The sequence below is a fragment of the Saccopteryx bilineata genome, chromosome 2, assembly GCF_036850765.1.
Source record: "Saccopteryx bilineata isolate mSacBil1 chromosome 2, mSacBil1_pri_phased_curated, whole genome shotgun sequence".
NCBI classification, from domain to species: domain Eukaryota; kingdom Metazoa; phylum Chordata; class Mammalia; order Chiroptera; family Emballonuridae; genus Saccopteryx; species Saccopteryx bilineata.
In genome coordinates, this window is record NC_089491.1 from 197638215 (window position 1) to 197662550 (window position 24336).

Consider the following 24336-nt stretch of genomic DNA (forward strand, 5'->3'; position numbering starts at 1 on the left):
ATGGCTGGGTGAGGTGCCCCGCCCACGGAGAGAATCTCCCAAGTCTCTCCCGCTCGCCCCGCCGCTGGCGGCTGGACCGCACCAGGCGCAGGGTAATGGAGCCCCCTGGGTGCGTGGGCCAGCAGGGTGCCCTGGGCGTGTGGAATGCCCAAGGCACGCGCGCGAATGGGGCGCTCCGGGCACCGGTGGCCGGCGACCCCCACTCGCAGTGTGCGTGCCACTGGGAACGTCAGCGGTGCTCAACCGGACCGGGCGCGTGCGCGCGTGGCTGCTCGCGGCGCTCGCGGCGGTGGCTCGTGGCGGCCGCTCGCGGTGGCGGTTCACAGCGGCAGCTCGCGGGGGCTCGCGGCGGCTCGCGGTTCCCAAGTATATGGGCTGACTCACCATAGGCGCACTTCCTTGCGGTTTGAAAGAACGTCCCTGTGGTAGATTCCTCCACACCCTCGTCTCTCAGATTCAAGTGATAATAGTCCTTTCGCTATCAGTTTGTGTGGAACTCCGGAATGCTCCGAGGATAAATTTTTCTGTTTCTAGTTGATAAATTTGTTGTGATTTAGGGGAGAGCTGTCGGACGCGCTGCTCACGGCGCCATTTCCGTGACGTCTCAGATTTCACATTTCTATTGTCTTTTGTTGCTTTCCTGTGACCGGTCAAAAGTGCACCATGACTTTATGGACAGACTGTATATGAATTGAATTTAATGTTAAGTATCTTACCTGCATATAGAGACCTTTCTTAAACAAGCTACTTAATGGAGTTTCAGAGATACTTTTGGAGATTAAAACTTTGTTTTTAGAAGTTATTCTGAATAACTGTTGAGTCATTTCTTTTCTTTCTTTCTTTCTTTCTTTCTTTCTTTCTTTCTTTCTTTCTTTCTTTCTTTCTTTCATGTGAAAGGAAGGGAGATAGTGATGTAGACTCCTACATGCACCCTGACAAGGATTCACCTGGCAACCCCATCTGGGGATGATGCTTGAGTACTGAGCTATTTTTAGTGTCTAAAGCTGATGAGCTCCAATGGAGTTATCCTTAGCACCCTAGGCCATGCTAGAACCAATTGAGCCACTGGCTGCAGGAGGGGAAAAGGGAAAGAAAGGGGAGAGGAAGGTGGAGGGGAGAAGCAGATGGTTGTTTTGCCTGTGTGTTCTGACTGGGACTCAAACCCAGGACATTCATATGCTGGGCTGATGCTCTATCCACTGAACCACCGGCCAGGGCTCATGTAGGCATTTCTTAATTTAAAAAGATAAATTATGGCTTTATTACTCACAATACAACTTAATTATTTGATTTTTCAGTAAGTTTTAAAAAATGGAGGCTCCAGATACATTTAATCAGGTGATGGATTTAAACGGTCTGAATTATTTTTCTTAAATCTTTCAAATCCATTGGATAACTTGGTGTTATTTGGCCAATGGACCACTGGATGGTGTTGGAGACCGACAGACAGGTTGCAATTTACTCCCACAAATGGAAGCAGGAATTGAGGTAGAGCTCAAGTCAGGAAATAGCAGCTGTCAATGCGATATAATTGATTGAGAACACAGTGAAAAGTCCACATACCTCACCACCTGCTATGAGTCTTTTCTCTGAAGTCACAGCTTGTGCACACAATAAGATGGCATTACAGTGAGCAAAAGCAATCTGTTACTGTGATTGATTTTCCAAAAGATCTTGTGAGATGAGCATGCAGACATTCCCCCATTTTATAGCTGAGCAAATCAAGATACAGAGAGGTTCTGTGGAAGTCCTATCTGGGGAAAGCCTGGATGATTTTTACAAAGTAGAGACTCAAAAAATTTCCAGATCTCCAGGGAATTTTTTTTTAACCTACCTGCCCCCTCCCTCCAATACATCAAAGAAAGAAGACATGGAAATAAAGGAGCAGGCCACCCCTGAAGTCACTAGATGCAGTGCCTTTGTTATAGACGACAGAACCCTAGCTATAAAAGCATGATCTGAAGATAATGGTAAGGAGAGAAGTAACAGAATAAATAAAATTAAACAAAAAACTATCAAGAGAGAGACCTACATAGCAACCCTGTACCCAGGATTAAACTATACCTTAAGCCTTCAGATAAAAGGCACTGACATAGTTTTGTAATGAATTTGTTATAAATTACAACATGGGCTTATGCCTGCTGTGTACCTGCTTCTCTCTTTCATGTCTGAATTGTCTCAAAATGTGGGAGTCTGAGGTTTTAATTTTTTTCACAAGAAAGCAAATTGGATTCTTTAAATAATTTAGAAGACTGTCTAGAGACAGTGAATACTTAATTTCAATAATTAATTTAAATAGCAGTTTGCACATTTTTGTTTTCTGTTTATAAGGATCTGCTATAATTGACAGCTTCCAATTCGTGTAAACACGGCAAGAGATGGGGAAGCATCACTCTGACATTGTATTGTCACAGACAAGGTGTCTGCTCTGCAACTGATGTTATCCTGTCTGGAAAACTTGTTGCTATATATATATATATATATATATATATATATATATATATATAATTTATAATATATATATAAATCTTTTACTCCATTTGTATGAACGTGTGATCCCTCCAAATTCACTTTGAAAACAGAATTTTTTAAACATTAATTGATGGTGCAGGAAAATACCGATATGGTCTCGTGGTTACAGAAGTCCTTCATGCCTCTGGGCTTATGACCCTGAAAGGAGATCTTTATTAAACGTTTCCCTTTTCCTTTCCTTTTAGTATCAGACAAAGATCTTTAAAGGCATCACAAATCTTTCCCCCTGTACTGTGTGAAGAAATGTAGAAACCTGGTTTGGTTTGGAGCGAGAGAGATTAGCAGCTTGGCCTGGGGCTCTAGGTGTAGTAGTAAGCTGTCTACGGTATTTTCAAAGTAGAGGGCTTGGAACCTGGGTCCCATCTTTCCACCCACTCTTCCCCTCAGGCAGCAAGTTCTTTGCACAGCATGCCCTGATGCATGTGCTGTCCACCACCATTGCAGTCTTCCCTGTTGCTAAGGTGTTGCTAGGGTGAGGGTAGGGATGTGGGAAGAATCACAATGGCTCTGGACACTCAGCAGTCAGGGATGGGGAGACTGATGTCTTCCCCTCAGTCGCACAGAAAGCAGAAGAGCCCAGGTTCACTGTGAGGTCATTTTATTTGGGAGAGCAACCTCAGGAAGCAGGAGTGAAGGACAAGGGGAGTGGCCTGTTGAACTGAGAAGGAGCTACTGGAGACTTGGACCTGTGGTATCGCATTATCCCATAAACAGCAACCGAGTGCTCAGCCCCAGAGGCTGTTCTCTGAGAGCCAGAATCAGTGCACTCAGGAAAGTCATCTTGGAGCTAGAGAGGAGGCATTTGTTCACTAGTTTCTGTCTCCCACCGGCCAGGCCGCTGGTGGGCACACAGCCTGGCCTGTGCATATGGGAGAGCATCAGAGAGAGGAGACACATGAAGGGACTGCATTTTCTCACCTAACCCCAGTTTTCTTTTGCCTGATCAGGTGTTCCACTTTTGTCCGCAGATACTTCTGGGTTGCTTCTGCATGGCAGAGGAGGGGTTCCTGCTGATTTAGACCCGAATCTTTTTGTGGGAATTGATTCTTCTAGTTTCTTTTTGCTCATTTTAAAATTTTCCATTGAGTTGTCTGTCTTTTTTTTATTGATATTTTTATGGAGTTCTTTACATATTTTGGATGAAGTCTTTTTAGTTACTCATGTTACAGATATTTTTTCCCTACTCTGTGGCTTTCCCTGGCTTAATGACATAGAATTTCTTTTTTAGGAATGCAATTTCTTAATTTAAATGTAGTTGAAATGATCAGTTTTCCTTTATGATTTGTGCATTTGTATGTGGATTAAAAATATTTCTGTACCTTGAGTTCATAAAGATATTCTCCTGGCTGTGGCTGGATAGCTCGGTTGGTTAGAGCAATCCAGCTGGAAGTGCAAGAGATTCCCAGTTTGATCCCTGGCCAGGGCAGATACAGGAACAGATTGATGTTTCTAATCTCTTTCTCTCTCTTCCTCTCTCTAAAACCAATAAAAATAGATTAAAAATATATTTTAAAAAGATATTCTTCTGTATCAGTGCATGAAAGCCTTCTCCATTTATCTAGTTGATAAAGGGTTTGATGTTTGTGTGTGTGTATAAGCAGATAGACATGATGAGAGCAAATGGTGTTTGGTGAGTGGGAATCAGGAGCACTTGATAGGTCAGGAGGCATGTGCTCCATCTAGGAAGAACGTGATGGTGTCTTGGACTTAAGTGGCAAAGGTGGCAACCAAGAGAAATGAGTGGATTCAGTGGATATTTAAGAAGTAAATGAATGTGACATGGTGATAAATTAAATAGGGAGTGGGGGAAGAGTTAAGGGCTACCCTTAATGACTTTTTTTTCTGTTGCTACTCAACTCATGTCTTTACCATTCTGTCTGTTATTTCTCTATTTCATGCTTCTTTGTTCGGTTTCTGCTCTTCCTTGCCTCCCTGATTCAGCTTTCTCTCTGGGTACCCTTTGGCTTTTACTGCTGCAGATGGCTAACTCTGCACACAGAGTTCTAGAAAATTTCCCAAGAGATTCTGATTGACCAAGGTATTCACCATTATTCCAGTTGGGGGATTGAAACAGCCAGGCCTCTTGCCTGGTGTGGGTCTCTCACATGTAGGCTGGATGGGTGGCCCCTTCCTTATTTCCTGGGGTGCTGAGATGGAATCACAGAGTTGAGAGTAGGGTCACACAACACCAGTGAATATTTGGAGTTGCTCTTTCTGTGGGGGCTTTGAAAAACAGCTCCTCTCAGAAGGGGACGGTGAGTAGCTGGCGCTGGGTATATCCTATGAATGCAGAAGAGCATTAGAAAGAGAAGACACACTAAGAGAATGAGCTTCTTTCTTACCGAACTCCATTTTTCTTTAATGTCTAAATTATGAGCTTGCTCTCTAAAGCACGTATTTACAATAGAAACTCCTCATGTTTCCAAAACAATTGTGGGTAGCAAATATAATATTTGAAGCTATTCTCCAACACAAGAGAGTTTCATTTATTAATAGCATACCAGTCAGAGCTTTGACACTGAAATATTTTATTCATGCATAAACCATAAATTTAAATTGACAGTCCTATTAATGATGGAATGCAGTTATGTATGTATATGGCAAAAAGAACCAAGTGTATGTTTTTGAACCTCATTATATGCAAAACTGATTAAAAACAGTAGTAACAGAGAATGGAACAGACCTTGATGTCATGTTCAGTAAAACTTGTCAGAGATGAGGTCTTAGAAAACACCCCAGTGAAATACGAGAGGAAGGTGTGAAGTTGCAAGGGGTTTCATTTAAACATAATGAATTATTTCATGTATTAATATTTTTATTGATTTATTTTTACGCCAGTAAGTTCTTTTTTTTTTATAAATAAATTTTTATTTTAATGGAAAGACACCAATAAATCAGGGTACATATATTCAAAGAAAACATTTCCAGGTTATCTTGTCATTTAGTTCTGTTGCATACCCATCACCCAAAGAGAGATCGTCCTCCGTCACCCTCTATCCAGTTTTCTTTGTACCCCTCCCCCTACCCCTCTCCCTCCTTCCCTCCCCCCACCCAAATAACCACCACACTCCTGTCCATGTCTCTTAGACTCGCTTTTATGTCCCACCAATGTATGGAATCCTGCAGTTCTTGTTTTTTTCTGAGTCGCTTATTTCACTCTGCATTATGTTATCAAGATTCCACCATGCTGCTGTAAGTGACCTGATGTCATCATTTCTTCTAGCTGAATAGTAAACCATGGTATATATGTGCCCCATCTTCTTTATCCAGTCTTCTATTTTTTTACAGTGATTAAAAGCCTTTAAGCAAACTCTTGGCTAATACAGCAAGAATCCATAAAAGAGTAGTGTCCTTAACATATTCACCAAGTCCAAGTTGGCCCCATCACCATGCCAAATCCCTGAAAAATGCAACCCAACCACAGTTCAGTCTGTTAGGAGCTGTCACAGGGAGCAGGAGTCCAGGAAAAGTCCACATCCAGGAAAAGTTCTCATGGCACTGGAATTGTTGTTACCATTCTATACTTTGCAGCTCATGTCCAAGTGCCAATGACCACTGCTTCTAGCTGGTAATGATTCAGGTAGATTGGAAAAGCCATTTGCAGCATGCGTGGATATGGAGCTTCTGTTCTCCTCTGGCTGGAGAGATGAGACCAGTTTGCTTTTCCCTGGAGCTCTGCGACTGTGGCATGGTAAAGAGAACCTTGGGATACACTAAGCTGGGTGGCAAAGGTAGATTTATAATAGAAGTTGGCAAAAGGGGGAAAGAGAGCTCTAAATTAGGAGTAGGTCCCAGCCTGAAATATGAATGGGGCATTGAGGTAGGAGGGATAAAGGAAACACTATATATTAAGCAAAGCAGCAGAAAATAGGACTATCAACACCCACAACAGAGATCTTTGAGGGAAGAATAAAAAACCTGACTATTCAAGCAAAACATAGTTAAGTGGCCCTTGTGCAAATGAGATCAGTTTACCTGCTTCTTGGAAGAAATACCACAGTGTCATAGATGGGGCCGACGGCCCTGGGCACCTTCAGCCTTCAGTGGCAAACCCCAGCTTTCTGGGCAAGGTTAGATCATAAGTGGCTGGAGCAGGGCTGGAAGAGACTGAACCCTCCCTTAGAGGAGCAAGGGGGAAGCCTCCCTTCCAGTGTCCCTGTTTCCTCACAGCAGAGGCATGTAAGCCTGGCAGGCTTTAGCTCAATGACCTTCCTTTCCACTATTGAAGCAGGACCCAGATGGCATCTTATGAGACCCCTTTGGGGCGTTGGAGCCTTTAAGGGTGTATCCTAAAAGCTGGTAGTTCCCCTGATCTCTATTGGGCTTTTTCTGCCTTTATGTATCTTAAAAGCCATGCTCAGAAGATCTCGTTGAGGGGTTTGAGGATCCCCATCCGCCTATATAAATCTTTTCCATATATCTGGAGCTATTTGGAAAAAGACAAAACAGTGTTATTAGCTGGATCTAATAAAGAAGGTAGTAGTTTGCAGGTGAAAAAGATTTGGTGTCTCCTGTTCATCAGCATTCAAAAGAAATGTAAATTTTTTTTAAGTAAAATGCATGATATGGTAGACCCATAGGAGTTCCAGGATATGACTACCCCCTTTTCAATTTTTTTAAATTGACCTTAAAATGTTTGCTGAGTACACTTTAATAATACCTTAACTTTAAAGATTGTAAGCATGACAAAATACAGTAAATGCTTTTGCTCCATATGCAGGAGCATTTTCAGTTTAGCCAGTTTAGGAAATCCAATAATAGAACAATGCATACAGACCATGAGCTATAGCATGCTTAGCAGCCTCTCCTGTTCTGACAGAGGTTACTATAGATCCAGAATATGTATCCACTGTAATGTGGACATAGGACTGTTTGCCAAATGAAGGTATATGAGTAGCATCCATCTGCCAAAGTTGTCCTGGTAGGGGTCCTTCAGGGTTAACTCCAAATGAAGGAGCCCTTGGACAGGATTTCCCAATCTGCTGTGCTGCTTCCCGAGAAAGTTGAAACAGTTTACACTGGGCTGCAGCGTTCTGGTGATGAATAGTATGAGACTGACTTGCTCAGTCTGTCATGATTGCTCCATATAATTTTCTGTTGGGTAGCTTGATCAACAAGGGCATTCCTAGGCCCTGGCCGGTTGGCTCAGTGGTAGAGCATTGGCCTGGTGTGTAGGAGTCTCGGGTTCGATTCCCGGCCAGAGCACACAGGAGAAGCGCCCATCTACTCCTCCACCCCTCCCCCTCCCTCCCCTCTCCGTCTCTCCCCTCCCCTCCTGCAGCCAAGGCTCCACCAGAGCAAAGCCACCCCGGGCACTAAGGATGGCCCCATGGCCTCTGCCTCAGTCACCAGAATGGCTCTGGTTACAACAGAGCAACACCCCAGATGGGAAGAGCATTCCCTCCTGGTAGGCATGCCAGGTGGATCCCGGTCAGGTGCATGCGGGAGTCTGTCTGACTGCCTCCCCATTTACATCTTCAGAAAAATACAAAAAATAAATAAATAAAAGAAAAAATACAACAACAACAACGAGAGAGAGAGAGAGAGAGAGAGAGAGAGAGAAAGAGAAGTGCATTCCCTTGTGTTAAAGCTCCAGGGAGCATGAAGTGAGCTTGAATATGTCCTATGAAACATGGAGCTCTATGTTGACATATAAGTCTTTGAAGAAGAAGGAACTGCTGAAATAGTTCATCAGCATTTGTCCCTAAGACAACAGTCTTTATAGTGGAAACACCATAAGTAAATATTTGCTGTCTGTCTATAGATTAAAGGGGGAATATGGCAAATGCTGAAAAGCCATGATCTTTGTGCCCCTCCCCTCCCCCAACCCCCTCCCTCACTTCCCCCCACCCTGTAACCCCAACACTGTTGTCCATGTCTCTGAGTCTCATCTTTATGTCCCACCTATGTATGGAATCATATAGTTCTTAGTTTTTTCCGATTTACTTCTTTCGCTCAGTATAATGTTATCAAGGCCCATCCATGTTGTTGTAAAAGATCCTATGTCATCATTTCTTATGGCTGAGTAGTATTCCATAGTATATATATACCAAAGCTTTTTAATCCACTCGTCCTCTGATGGACACTTGGGCTATTTACAGATCTTTGCTATTGTGAACAATGCTGCCATAAACATGGGGGTGTATTTCTTTTTTTCAAACAGTGCTATGGTGTTCTTGGGGTATATTACTAACAGTGAGATAGCTGGGTCAAAAGGCAGTTTGATTTTTAATTTCTTGAGGAATCTCCATACTGTTTTCCACAGTGGCTGCACCATTCTGCATTCCCACCAGCAGTGCAGGAGGGTTCCCTTTTCTCCACATCCTCTCCAGCACTTATTCTGTGTTGTTTTATTGATGAGTGCCATTCTGACTGGTGTGAGGTGATATCTCATTGTGGTTTTAATTTGCATTTCTCTAATCATTAATGATGAACATTTTTTCATATGCCTATTGGCCATCTGTATGTCCTCTTTGGAGAAGTGTCTATTCATCTCTTTTGCCCATTTTTGGATTGGATTGTTTGTCTTCCTGGTGTTGAGATTTACGAGTTCTTTATAAATTTTGGTTATTAACCCCTTATCAGATGCAATGTCAAATATATTCTCCCATTGTGTAGTTTGTCTTTTTATTCTGTTCTTATTGTCTTTAGCTGTGCAGAAGCTTTTTAGTTTGATAAATTCCCATTTGTTTATCCTGTCTTTTATTTCACTTGCCTGTGGAGATAAATCAGCAAATATATTGCTGCGAGAGATGTCAGAGAGCTTACTGCCTATGTTTTCTTCTAAGATGCTTATGGTTTCACAGCTTACATTTAAGTCTTTTATCCATTTTGAGTTTATTTTTGTGAGTGGTGTAAGTTGGTGGTCTAGTTTCATTTTTTTGCAGGTAGCTGTCCAATTTTCCCAACACCATTTGTTGAAGAGGCTGTCTTTACTCCATTGTATTGTCTTACCTCCTTTGTCAAATATCAGTTGCCCATAGAGCTGTGGGTTTATTTCTGGGTTCTCTGTTCTGTTCCATTGATCTATGTGCCTGTTCTTATGCCAGTACCAGGCTGTTTTGAGTACAATGGCCTTATAATATAACTTGATATCTGGAAGTGTGATCCCTCCTGCTTTATTCTTCCTTTTCAAGATTGCTGAGCCTATTTGTATTCTCTTTTGGTTCCATATAAATTTTTGGAATATGTGTTCTATATCTTTGAAGTATGTCATTGGTATTTTAATCGGCATTGCATTGAATTTATCAATTGCCTTGGGTAATATAGACATTTTAATGATGTTTATTCTTTCTAACCATGAGCACAGTATATGCCTCCACTTATTCATATCTTCCCTGATTTCTTTTATCAATGTTTTATAATTTTCTGAGTACAAGTCTTTAATCTCCTTGGTTAGATTTATTCCTAGGTACTTTATTTTTTTGGTTGCAATGGTAAAGGAGATTGATTCCTTGATTTCTCTTTCTGACAGTTCATTATTAGTGTATAAAAGTGCCTCTGATTTCTGAGTATTGATTTTTATATCCTGCCACCTTGCCAAATTTATTTATCAGGTCTAGTAGTTTTTTGACTGAGACTTTAGGGTTTTCTATATACAATATCATATCATCTGCAAATAATGATAGTTTTACTTCTTCTTTTCCAATATGGATGTCTTTTATTTCTTTTTCTTGTCTGATTGCTGTGGCTAGGACTTCCAGAACTATGTTGAGTAAGAGTGGTGAAAGGGGGCACCCCTGCCTTGTTCCTGATCTTAAGGGGATTGCTTTTAATTTTTTCCCATTGAGTATGATGTTCACTGTAGGGTTGTCATAAATGGCCTTTAACATGTTGAGGTATGTTCCCTGTATTCCCACTTTGCTGAGAGTTTTGATCATGAATGGGTGCTGGATTTTATCAAATGCTTTCTCTGCATCTATTGAAATTATCATGTAGTTTTTCTCCTTTCTTTTTTTATGTGATGAATCACATTGATTGATTTGCAAATATTGTTCCAGCCTTGCCTCCCAAGAATAAATCCCACTTGATCATGGTGTATGATTTTTTTCATATATTGCTGGATGCGGTTTGCTAATATTTTGTTGAGGATTTTTGCATCTAAGTTCATCAGGGATATTGGCCTATAATTTTCTTTTTTTGTGTTGTCTTTGCCTGGTTTTGAAATCAGAATTATGCTCGCCTCATAAAAGGAGCTTGGAAGTCTTTCTTCCTCTTGAATTTTTTGAAATAGCTTGAGAGGGATAGGAGTTAGTTCTTCTTTGAATAGTTGGGAGAATTCACTTGTGAAGCCATCAGGCCCAGAACTTTTCTTTGTTGGGAGTTTTTTGATAGCTCATTTGTTGTAATTGGTCTGTTTAGGTTTTCTGATTCTTCCAGATTGATTTTTGGAAAATTTTATGATTCAAGGGATTTGTCCATTTCATCTAGGTTGTCTAGTTTTTTGGTGTACAGTTCTTCATAGTATTTTCTTACAGTATTTTATATTTCTGTTGTGTCAGTTGTTATTTCTCCACTCTCATTTCTAATTTTATTTATTTGAGTCCTCTCTCTCTTTTTCTTGGTGAGTCTCGTTAAAGGTTCATCGATCTTGTTTACCTTTTTAAAGAACCAGCTCCTGGTTTCATTGATCCTCTGTATTGTTTCTTTAGCCTCTATGTCATTTATTTCTGCTCTGATCTTTATTATTTCCTTCCCTCTACTAGCTCTGGGCTTTACTTGCTGTTCTTTTTCTAGTTATTCTAGATGCAGGGTTCAGTTGTTTATTTGAGCTTTTTCTAGCTTCTTGAGGTATGCCTATAATGATATAAACTTCCCTCTCAGGACTGCTTTTGCTGTGTTCCATAAATTTTGAGTTGATGTATGCTCATAATCGTTTGTTTCTAGGAATTTTTAAATTTCTTCTTTGATCTCAATGTTAACCCATTCATTATTTAATAACATGCTATTTAGTTTCCAAGTGTTTAAAAGTTTTTTAATTTTTCTATTGTGGTTGATTTCTAGTTTAATGCATTGTGATCAGAGAAAGTTTTTGATATGATTTCAATCTTCTTAAATTTGTTGAGACCACTTTTCTGCCCTAACATGTGGTCTATTCTAGAGAATGTACCATGAGTGCTTGAAAAGAATGTATATTCTGCTGTTTTAGGGTGAAAGGTTCTGAAGATATCTATTAAATCGAGTTGATCTAATATGTCCTTTAAGTCTGTTTCTTTGTTAATTTTCTTTCTTGAGGATCTATCTAATGATGTTAATGGGGTATTGAAATCCCCTACTATTATAGTATTACTGTTGATCTCACCCTTTAAGTCCATCAAAGTCTGTTTTATATATTTAGGTGCTCCTATATTAGGTGCGTAGATATTTATAATGGTTAGTTATATCTTTCTTTTGGATTACTCCCTTTATCATTATGTAGTGACCTTCTTTATCTCTAACTATGGTCTTTGTTTTAAAGTCCATTTTGTCTGATATAAGTATTGCTACCCCAGTTTTTTTTTCACTTCCATTTGCATGAAATATTTTTTTCTTCCTTTTATCTTCAGTCTGTGTGCATCTTTTGATTTAAGGTGTGTCTCTTGTAGACAGCATATGTATGGGTCCTGTTTTCTCATCCATGCAGCTACCCTATATCTCTTGATTGGATCATTTAATCCATTAACATTTAAGGTTATTACTGATATGTAATTGTTTATTGCCATTTTTTTCTTTAAAACTGTATTCCTCTTTTGCTATATTCTTTTTTTCCTTTGATCTGTTTACAACAGGTCCCTTAGCATTTCTTGCAGCCTTGGATTGGTTGCAGTGAATTCCTTGAGTTTTTTTTTTGTCTGTAAAGCTTTTTATTTCTCCTTCAATTTTAAATGATAGCCTTGCTGGATAAAGTAGTCTTGGTTGTAGGCTCTTGTTCTGCATTACTTTGAATATTTCTTGCCATTCCCTTCTGGCCTCAAGTGTTTCTGTTGAGAAGTCAGAAGTCATCCTTATGGGGGCTTCTTTGTAGGTGATAGTCTTTTTTTCTCTAGCAGCTTTTAATATTTTCTCTTTATCATTTAGCTTTGGTATTTTAATCATGATGTGTCTTGGTGTTGGTTTCTTTGGGTTTCTCCTTAATGGAGTTCTCTGTGCTTTCTGAACATGTGAAATGTTTTCCTGCCTTAATTGGGGGAAGTTTTCCGCTATGATATGTTTGAACAAAGTCTCTATCCCTTGTTCTTTCTCTTCTTTTTCAGGAACCCCTATGATGAGGATGTTGTTTCTCTTCATGTTGTCACAGAGCTCTCTTAGAGTTTCCTCAGACTTTTTGAGTCTTTTTTCTTTTTTCTGCTCTGCTTCCATGCCTTTATTTATCGTGTCCTCTAACTCACTGATTCGATTCTCTGCTTCATCTATCCTGCTTTTAATTCCTTCCATTGTATTCTTTATTTCAGATATTGTATTTTTATTATTTCAATGTCCTTTTTTATATTTGTTATCTCTTTATCTAGGTTTTCATAATGGCCATCTATGGTTGTTCTAATATCTTTGAGCATCCTAACAATTGTTATTTTAAACTCTGCATCTGGTAATTTGGTTATATCTGATTCACTTAGGTCCTTTTCTGGGGATTTATCTTGGTTTATTTGTGTTGTATTTCTTTGCCTCCGCATTTTCTCTTCACGGGAGTGGCTGTGATTACGCGCTCAGGTCCACAAGCGTTGGTGGCCTTGGCCTTTGCCCCGCCCCCATGTGTGACATTATGCTTGGTCCTGAGGGCACTGGCGAGCACCTTTGCTCAGCTGCGGGTCTCCGCCTGTTTCTGGGCTTTCGCCCTGCCCTTGCAGGAGGAGCCTGCTTGAGGAATGGCTGCTAGCCTTGGCTCTACCACTGGGCAGAGCTGTTTGTCCAAGCTCAGCTCAGTAGCAGAACTCCACCTCTTCTGGGCTTTGGCTCCACCCCCATGGGTGGAGCCAGCTACCAAGTCAGACCGCAAGCCTGGGTTGCACAGGCGGGACAAGGCTGTGCTCCTGTGCCCTTGCTCAGGGGCTGGTCTCCACCCTTTCCGGGGTTCCCACTCTTCTCCCTCAGGCTGGATTACAGGCTGCCGGCAGCTGAACTTGACCCCTTTTGCATGCCCCCTTCTCCCCAGCCGGGCAAGATTGAGCTCACACCTGAGCCCAGTGGTGACCAGCTGGCTTCCACCCCTGCCAGCAGAACCATGCTTTTGTCTCCCACTGCCGCCTATCCTCCGGTGAGCCCTCAGCCATGTGGGTGGGGGTGTTGCAGCTCGAACCCTAAGACTCACTACTGTAGACCCAAAAGCTCCCTCCTTCTATGCGACTCTGCTCTGTGTGCCACGGGGGAGCTTGTTTGGCTGCTCTCCTGCTTCCCTTTGCTGGTATTGCTGTTTCCGGGGAAAATATTCACTTCAGCTTTGGGGAGTGACTCATCCCAGGGATTAGGGTGGCTATCTCCCAAAATGTTTCTCCCTGTGCCTCCTAGATTACACTCTCTTCCTGTTACTCTGGTCCTCTCCTCTCTCCCCATCCCCAGGAGCCCCGGGTGAGTGGTTGTTAGAGAGATGTTCTGCGCGGTCCCTTTAAGAAGGATCCTGGGTCTGAGAAATCAGACTGTTTCTCACAAATAGTATCGTGACTTGTTTCCAGCTAAATACTGTCCTTACACCTCTTCTGGGCTCTGGGGCTGCAGGCTGGGGCTTTGTTCCTGGGGTTCAGGACCCTTCCCCCTCTGCTAAACTCACTTCTTGCCACGTGAGTCTCTCCCTGCTGCCATTCGCTTCGGGGAGCTGGGCAGCCCTCTCCGTGTTTCCGCTTTTCCTACCCGTCTCAGTGTGGCTTCTTCAGTGTTCCTTGGTTGAAGAGTCCTCTTAGTTTAGTCCAAAGTTGGTTTTTCCAGATGATAGTTCTTAAAATTAGTTTGTAATCCACTTTGGTTCTGGGAGGTAGATGTTGGTACGTCCACCTCTACACCAGTAAGTTCTGACATAAATATGGTGATCTATAATGTTTCAACCATAAAATTCAACATTATTTTTAAAGCTAACTTCGGCAAATAAAAGCTCATTGTTAGTGCTGATATATATGGTGCGTTACACTGTTGAAAAATTAACCTCTGCTGTCTTCCTGATGGAGATAAATAAGAGAAATGCATTTTAACAGCTGCTGATCTTTTGTATGTGGTTTGATTTATGGCTGAAGTCCAGTTTGCAACTGGACTGAACCCTGGTATGAAGTAAACAGTCAATGCATAGTCAACTTTCCAGAAAAGACCCTGCCAAGAACAAAAGCTAATTAGCAAACATCTTTGTCTTTTAGAGGAACAGAAGGCCTGTGAAACTCTCCTGGACAGATACTGTGGAGCCCATAGCTTGTGTCTTTAATGAATGGTGAGAGCAACAATGAGTAGAAGTGAAATAGAGACCCCAAAACACAGAGGACATATGGGGACAATGTTAGTATGGGTGATCACAGAGAAGAGACTCAGTCTGGAATGCCAGAACCAGGGGCACACCCCAGTGCTCTGTGCAAGCCAGCCACAACAGAGACATGGCCTTCACTGAAATGATTCTATGACATGAAAAGCAAGCCAAGGAGAGTTTAATTTATCAGCATAGGAGAGAATGCTAATAAGAAACATAGGAGAGAATGCTAATAAGAATGACTTCTTCTTCCACTAAGTTTCAGAACAGAATAGCTTTGCTGAAAATAACAAAATACTGAGAATTTTAGAGCAAAAGGGCCCCTGGTGATAAGGTGGGGTGATTACTTGATAGGTGAGGAAAATGTTAAACCTCAGGAGGTTAAGTGAGGTTTGTCCAAGGTCACACAGCTGGTCAGTGGCTGAACTGTATCTGGAGTCCAGATCTCCTGGTTTCCTAACTCTGCTCTTTTTTTTATCAATTAGGAGCCATGACTGATAATCCATTTTCATGGATCTGGTTTCCAATCCACCTGTGCACAGAAGCTGATCTCGTCAAGATTCCCAGTGGCCTCCATGGTGCTAAATTCTCAGAAACTTTGACTCAAGTTAAACCTCTAATCATGATATATCAGAGTAGAGCATTTCTTGAATCAGTCAGTCAGTCAATTCTCTTGCTTTCTTCATTACTTAGGACTTCATGGCTGGTGGGAAATCCATTCCACAGGTGGCCATGCTACATGACTATTTATTTATTTATTTATTTATTTATAGAGAGACAGGAAGAGAAGAAGAGGAGATAAATGAGCAGCACCAACTCGTAGTTGCTTCACTTCAGCTTTTTTTTTTTTTTTTTTTTACCGACTGCTCTTCATATATGCCTAGACATGGGGACTATAGCCAAGCCAGTGGCCCCTTGCTCATGGCAGTAATCTTGGGTTCAATCCAGCAAACTTGGGGTCATGTTGATGATCCTGTACTCAAATTAATGATCCTGTGCTCAAGCTGGCAAGCCCACGCTCAAGCTGGCAATGCTGGGGTTTCGAACTGGTGTTCTCAACATCCCAGACCACTCAATCCACTATGCCACCATCAATCAGGCACTAAACAGTAATCTATCGACTCATAATTATTGTCTCAGTGAGGCTGGCTTTAGGTATAGTCTGATGCAGGAGCTCAGGTAATACTATTAACACTGCTTTCTCTATATATATTCTTGGCTCAACTTCCTCCAAATTGGCTCCATTCTCATGCATACTCTCCCCTCATAGTAGAGAAGCTACAATAAACTGTACATTTTTATTTAATTATGTGAAATCCAGCAGGAAATATTATGCCTCAACCAGGAAGTCCTGGGATTAGCATTGATTGGTTCTACTGTCTTGTCCTAAACTCTGTTTATCACTGAACCAGTCACTGTGGCAAAGCAGATGGAATGCATTGATTAGCTTAGGCCTTCATTAAATTCTATACCCTAGGACCTAAGGAGAATTAACTTCACCCAAATTCCTTGCTATTAATGTGAGGAGAGAACCAAATCCCTTCAGGAAGACCCTAAGCAGATCAGAGAAAGACAAATACAGTATGATTTCACTTATATGTAGAATCTAATGAACACAATAAACTAATAAATAAAATAGAATCAGACTTATAGAGATCAGGCTGACAGCTGTCAAGGTGGTGGGGGTTAGGGGCTGGATGAAAATGGTGAAGAGATTAAGCAAAGAAAAAACTCAGACACAGACACAGTATGGTAATTACCAGAAGGAAAGAGGTATGGGGGGAGGTAGAAGAGATTAAAAGGAAGATAAATGGTGATGAAAAGAGACTTGGGGTGGTGAATACACAATACAATATACAAATAATGTATTATAGAATTGTACACCTGAAATATGAAATTAATAAATGTCACCCCAATAAATTCAATAAAAATAAATAAGTAAAACTTAAATAAATAAAGTAAGGAAAGAGTGGTTTTCTTAAAGCATATCTGAGTTCCTGTTACCACAAGAAAGGGACTGCATACCGGGCAGCAAAAACAACAAATGCCCGTAACAACTTCCCCAAATCCACATTTTCCTAATGCATGTTGGACTTCACTTTGTTCATCTCCCTCACTGTATTACCCTTCTCAACTTCATCTCTAACCTTAGTTGCTCGGGCCCAACTCCAGATCTTCTCCCCTTCCAGGTCTGTTCCTCCTCTCAAGGTGATTTCATCCAGTCTGCAGTGTAAGGAGAAGATTAACATAGCCCAAGGCACTTTGAGTCAACCTTAGCTAACATGGTAGTTGACATTGTAGGCCATGAAATTTGAAGAGAAATATATTTAATGAAAAATCTGGAAAGGAAAGAAGATTGTTGACACAGTGTATATGCGACTGCAAAGCACTGAGCTACTCCTTATCCTTTGCCCCAAAGATGACGGACAAGGTTGAAGAATATTTACAAATAGTTACCATATAGGCACAAAGAATAAAGTATATTAGCCAGGTGCATTGAAAGTCCTGTTAAGGTTAGCTCCATATATACTTGCTTTTCTCCTTGTGAAATTGAATTTCTAGCTGGTTTGTTTGCTGGGAATGTAACAAAATCATTTGGTATATTTCCCCCTTTATTACAGCAGTTTATTGTAATCATCTATGGAATACAATCTTTAACCTAGAGGCTATGATTGCTGCAAAACTTGTTTTCCATGTCTGTTGTGGGGAATTGCATTTACTACTCACTACATGTCTGATATAAGACATTGTATATGTTAGGATATGTCTGGGTAGGAGGTTGGATTTATACACCTAAGCTGTCTTATGTCCACCAGCACTGTTAATGACCTCAATAATTTTATTCCATAACTTTATTTCTTTATAAGTTCATAAACCCAATATCTATCCAGAAACCATAAGGTCCTTTGTCTAGATTTTCTGGTTATTGATTTATTTGAGAAAAATAAATTGTTTTTTTTGGTAGAATAATTTCTAACAGTGTGTCAGCTTGTTTTATTCACACTATTCATATCTTAGTAACTCCCTAGTCACATCTACAACCCTGTTCTATTACGAATCTCTAGATTGTATATCTCCAACTTTATACTTAGCAACCTAAGACAGCCAAGAGTGGGCTTCTAATTTTCTCTTTTTTTCTCCCACCAAATCTATCTCTCTGCTCAACTTTCTTTATCATTTCATTACGTGACACCATATGCCTACAGTTTCTCAACCAAAATTCCTAGAAATCATTCTCCATTTTTCTCTTTTCCCTTCTCCCACATAGTCCATCACCAAGTCCTATCAAATATCTGTCAAACCATCCACACCACCCTGGTTTTTGACACTGTAATTTCTTGCTTTCCCACTTCAGCCATCCCCCTCAGTAGTCTCCATGCCAACTTCTACTCTAACCACAGCAGTCAGGATGGTGTGTATGAAGCATAAATCAAACCATTTGCCCTTCTAAACTTTCCACTGTCTTCTTGCTGTTCTTCAGAATAAATCTCAAGTGTCGTTCCATGACTACAAGGTCCTGTGTGGTCTTGTCCTTGCGTTGCAATTTACCCTCATCTCATGTAGTCTTTCCCTCAATCATGGAGCTGGCCAACCTGGTTGCCTGTGGTGTCAGGTAGATTATGGACTGACAACAGCAGAACACACACACACACACACGTGCACACACACACACATGCACACAGACACATGCACATGTGCACACACACATGTTCTGATTGGTATAGTCAAGGCTTAGAAATTTTTCAGGAAAAAGATGACCACAGAGGCTGAGAGTCGATGCAGTATAGGGCTTCTGCCTCATTGCTAGTTTCCCAATGTGATGTCCACATGGAATAAGATAGGGTCCTTCTGGTTCTAAGAAAACAGCGGATTTTTGATGTACAACAAGTCTTTTACATTAGGATTCACATCAAGATAGCCTAATCTGTGTACTGTGCACTGAGATTTCCCAGGTTTGAACCAACAGTAAATGCATGAAACCACAATTAGTATTGAACTCTGTATATATTATATTTTTCCTATATATACATACCTATATATAAGTTTAATTTATAAATTTGACTTAGTAAAAGATGAACAATAATGACTAATAATAAACTGGAATAATCATAACAATATACTGTAATAAGAGTAATGTGAATATCTTATTGAACTGAATTCACACCCTTCTTCTTGTGATAATGTGAGATTATATAATACATATGGACTGAGATAAAATAAGGCAATGAATAACATAGGCACTGTGACATGACATTAGGCTATTAGTGCCCTTCTGATAATAAAGGTTATTTGAACACAAACACTGCAATATCATGATAGTCAATCTGGTAACTGAGGTGGCTACTGGGTAGGTAGTATTTACAGTGTGGATATGATGGACAAAAGATTGATTCATGTCCTGGACAGGATGGGGTGAGACAGTGCAAGAGTCATCACATTATTCAGAATGGTATGCAATTTAAAATGTATGAGCCCAGGTCCTTTAAAAAGTTTTTGCTCAGCAAGAGAAACTGACAACAAAATAAACAGACAGCCAACTAAATGGGAAATGATATTTTCAAACAACAGGTCAGATAAGGGCCTAATATCCAAAATTTACAAAGAACTTATAAAACTCAACAACAAACAAACAATCCAATAAAAAAATGGGAAGAGGACATGAACAGACACTTCTCCCAGGAAGAAATACAGATGGCCAACAGATATATGAAGAGATGCTCATCTTCATTAGTTATTAGAGAAATGCAAATCAAAACTACAATGCGATACCACCTCACACCTGTTAGATTAGCTATTATCAACAAGACAGGTAATAGCAAATGCTGGAGAGGCTGTGGAGAAAAGGAACCCTCATTCACTGTTGGTGGGACTGTAAAGTAGTGCAACCATTATGGAAGAAAGTATGGTGGTTCCTCAAAAAACTGAAAATAGAACTACCCTATGACCCAGCAATTTCTCTACTGGGTATATACCCCAAAAACTCAGAAACATTGATACGTAAAGACACATGTAGCCCCATGTTCATTGCAGCATTGTTCACAGTGGCCAAAACATGGAAACAACCAAAAAGCCCTTCAATAGAAGACTGGATAAAGAAGATGTGGCATATATACACTATGGAATACTACTCAGCCATAAGAAATGATGACATCGGATCATTTACAACAAAATGGTGGGATCTTGGTAACATTATACGGAGTGAAATAAGTAAATCAGAAAAAACCAAGAACTACATGATTCCATACATTGGTGGGACATAAAAACAAGACTAAGAGACATGGACAAGAGTGTGGTGGTTACCGGGGGTGGGGGGAGGGGTGGCACAGGAGGGAAGGAGGAGAGGGGGAGGGGGAGGGGGGCACAAAGAAAACTAGATAAAAGGTGATGGAGGACAATCTGACTTTGGGTGATGGGTATGCAACGTAAGTGAATGACAAGATAATCTGGACATGTTTTCTTTGAATATATGTACCCTGATTTATTGATGTCACCCCATTAACATTAATAAAAATTTATAAAATAAAATAAAATGTATGAGATGTGCCTGACCATGTGGTGGTGGAGTGGATAGAGCATCAGGCTGGGATGAAGAGTACCCAAGTTCGAGACCCCAAGGGCACCAGTTTGAGCACAGGCTCATCTGGTTTGAACAAAGCTCACCAGCTTGGACCCAGGGTCACTGGCTTGAGCAAAGGGTTACTCAGTCTGCTGTAGCCCCATGGTCAAGACACATATGAGAAAGCAATCAATGAACAACTAAGGTGTTGCAACAAAAACTGATGATTGATGCTTCTCATCTCTCTTCGTTCCTGTCTGTCTGTCCCTATCTATCCCTCTCTCTGACTCTCTCTGTCTCTGTAAAAAAAAAAGTATGAGATGTTTATTTCTGGAAATAAGATGTATTCCATGTAATATTTTTGGGTTGCAGTTGATTGTGTGTAATTGAAACTGCAGAAAAGAAGGGAACTATTATATTTCAGTTAAACTCGAAAAGTATGTCTGCTTTTAGCTTTTAAGCATTCTAGAAAACTTGCTTTCCCACAGCCTTGATTCATTAAGTCTGGGTTATTCTGATGCTGAGTTTGGTCTTAGGACTCAAATAACAAGTCTATTTCCTAAAAGCCTATTTGTTCCCTGAACATGTCATGCCCATTCATGTCCCCAAATCTTCGAGATCCCCACTCCCATTACTGGTAGCATTTTCCCCAGTTCTTTCTTGGCTTTGCTGAATTCACATTATCCCTTCAGAGCTTAGCTAAAAATGCCATGTTCTAAGAGTGATTTTACTATCAAAACCAATCTGTGCTGTAATTCTTTATTGCAGCAACTTATTTGCTTTCCATATTTTTCATAAAATCTGTGTTTATTTATTACTTTGGTTTTTGTCTGCCTCCCATTAAAACATAAATTAATTGAGATCAGAGACCTTATCTTATTTTTTTTTTAAGTGTCCTTGGTCCTTACAGTGCCTTTCACACAGTAGGCACCCAAAAGATTCTGGCTGGATCAGGGACTGGAGACAAGTGTCTGGCTCAAGACAAACTTGATTGCTGGATTTATACAAATGATAACAGGCTGGGCTCTGCTACAGTGCTTGTTGGGTAATTAGATCAAGGATAAGCATAGAGACAACTAGCTTGAGTCTTCGGTCCCCAGGATCTTGGTTTTTGATGTTTCAGGCTTCTCAATAGCCCCTGTTCTTCAGCCTCCTTTCTAGAAACCATTGGTGGTGAGATAGAATGTTTCATTTTCATGCTCACAGTTTCAATTCCTTTGATATGCGATATGTGTTCTTGGGGAGGATAATGAAAAGCACCTATACTATGGCTAAATAATATTTCATTATATATATGTGCAAAATCTTCTTTATCCAATTTCCTATCGAAGGAGACTTTGGTTGTTTCCATATCTTGGCCACTGTGAATAATGCTGCGATAATATGGGGGTGCGTACCAATGTTTTCAAGTTTTTTGATATACCCAGTAGAAGGATTGCTGGGTTATATGGTAGCTCTATTCTTAGATTTTTTTTTTAGTGAAAGAGAGAGAGACTGAGACAGACAGAAAGAGAGAGAGAGAGAGAGAGACAGAGAGAGACAAACAGACAGGAAGGGAGATGAGAAGCATTAACTCAGTTGTGTCACTTTAGTTGTTCATTGATTGCTTTCTCATATGTGTTTTGACCAGGGAGGCTCCAGCTGAGCCACTGACCCTTACTCAAGCCAGTGACCTTGGGCTTCAAACTAGCAACCTTTAGGCTCAAACTAGCAAGCCTGTGCTCAAGCTGGCAACCCTGGGGTTTCAAATCTTGGTCCTCAGCATCCCAGGTTGGTGCTCTATCCACTGCACTACCACCAGTCAGGCCATTTCATTGCATCTTTTAAAATTTCTTTTAACAATGTTTTGTAGTTTTCCATACATAGGTCCTTCACATCCTTTGTTAAATTTATTCCTGGGTATTTTTTGTTGTTGTTGTTGCAGTTGTGACAGGAATTTTTTTTGTTTCTTTTTAGTTCATTTTCTGATGTTTCATTGTTGGTATATGAGAAAGCAGTAGACTTTTGTATATTAATTTTGTATCCTGTGACTTTACTGTATTTGTTTATTGTTTCTAATAGATTTTTCATAGAGTCTTTGGGGTTTTTTATATACAGAATCATTTCATCTGCAAAAAGTGATACCTTTAATTCTTTTTTTCAATGTGAATGCCTTTTATTTTTTTCTCTTATCTGATTGATCTAAGACTTCCAGAACACCAGATTTGCCCATGTATAAGACGTACCCTTTCTTGAAAAATTTGGGGTCTAAAAACTGGGCGTGCCTTATACAGTGGTTATAGATATTTTTACTTGCATTTCCCACTTTTTCGTGCTTGTTGTCTTTGCGCTCATTGTTTCGCACTTGTTACAGGTATATTACAGTAGGTTATGTTTTGCCACATTATTCTCAGAAATGGCTCAGAAAAGATTTTTGTACAGTGCTGAATTTAAGTTAAAAGTGATCCACTTTGCAAAAGTGAATGGAAATCGTGCTGCTGAAAGTAAGTTTGGTCCTCCTCCAACTGAGAAATCAATCTGAGACTGGTTACAGGAAGAAGAAACCCTACTGAAAACACCATGGCAGAAGAAGGCCAGGAGAGGCAAATCAGCAAAATGGCCTGATTTAGAGAGGGAATTGAAGATATGGCTTGAAGAGCAAAGGGCAATTGAAATTCCTGGGTCCAAAAAGATGGTTCAGCATGAGGAAAGAAGAATTTTTGGTGAAAAGAAGTTACTGATTTCAAAGGAGAACCCAATTGGTGCTTCAGGTTCATGAAATGGAATGGACTAAGCATGAGTACATGCACCAGACTTACCCAAAAGATGCCTGAAAGCTGTGAGCAGAAGGTCCTTGAATTTAATTGTTTTGTCATTCAATGTCAGAAGACACATCAGTTTGAGTGTTTGGGACAGATTGCAAATACGTATAAAGTCCTCCTTCAATTTGATGTCCCAAGTAACAGAATTGTTGATAAGAAGGGGGTGAAACTGTAACTGTGAAGACAAGTGGACATGAAAAGAGCCATTATACAGTTGTTCTAGCTTATTGTGCTGATAGAATCAAGCCTTGTATTCTTCCTGATTTTAGAGAAAAAGCTTTCATTTTTTCACCATTTAGAATGATATTGGTTGATGTTTTATCATATATGACCATTATTATGTTGAGGTACTTTCTTGGTATACTCAATACAACCAAGCTGCCTCCTATGCTGATTTTCAAATGCAAACCAATGCCAAAAGAAGACATTTCTTAATGAGTGTCCACATTCATGGCAAGTGTTGGATGGATCAGGATGGGATGAAGATCTGGTTTGAGAAAATTTGGAAAAAGAGACCAGGTGGGAAACCCTACCCTATTGGTGCTTGATCAGCTCAGGGCACACATAACAAAGAACACAAAGAAGATTGCTGCAGAGCAAAAAACAAAACTTGCCATCATATCTGGAAGCTTGACATCCCAGTTTCAACCACTTGATGTCAACATTAACAAACCCTTCAAAGATGTCATGAGAGACAAATGGAACCAATGGATGAAGTATTCTGGGGATAATTTGACACCAGCAGGAAGAGTGAAGTAACCAACTATAGGAGAAGTTTGTACCAACTATAGGAGAAGTTTGTACCTGGGTGAAGAGATCCTGGGATAATATCAAGATTGAGATTGTTGTCAAATCATTTAAGAAGAGTAACATTTCAAATGCCAGAGATGGAACTGAGGATGAGGCAATATATGAAGACAGTTATTCATCATAGGACACAGATAGGGGCAAGCTAATGGTTGGGAGTTTTGACAGTGATGAAGAGTTGTATGAATTTTATGATAAATAAAACTTGGGTTTAATAACTT

The 24336-nt window shown here is 40.3% G+C and overlaps 1 protein-coding gene across 2 annotated transcripts in view; it reads left to right on the plus strand.

Annotated features, from left to right (window-relative positions):
• Positions 1-17791, plus strand: part of MFSD1 (major facilitator superfamily domain containing 1) — a 91328-nt gene extending 73537 nt beyond the window's left edge. The window contains exons 18-19 of one of the 2 annotated variants that reach the window (XM_066259042.1): positions 14847-14917; positions 15436-17791. In XM_066259042.1, the coding sequence (XP_066115139.1) occupies positions 14847-14911 (65 nt within the window). In that variant the 3' untranslated portion in view covers positions 14912-14917; positions 15436-17791. The remainder of the gene's footprint in view (positions 1-14846; positions 14918-15435) is intronic. The other variant, XM_066259043.1, reaches the window with a different exon arrangement.
• Positions 17792-24336: the final 6545 nt, after the last annotated feature.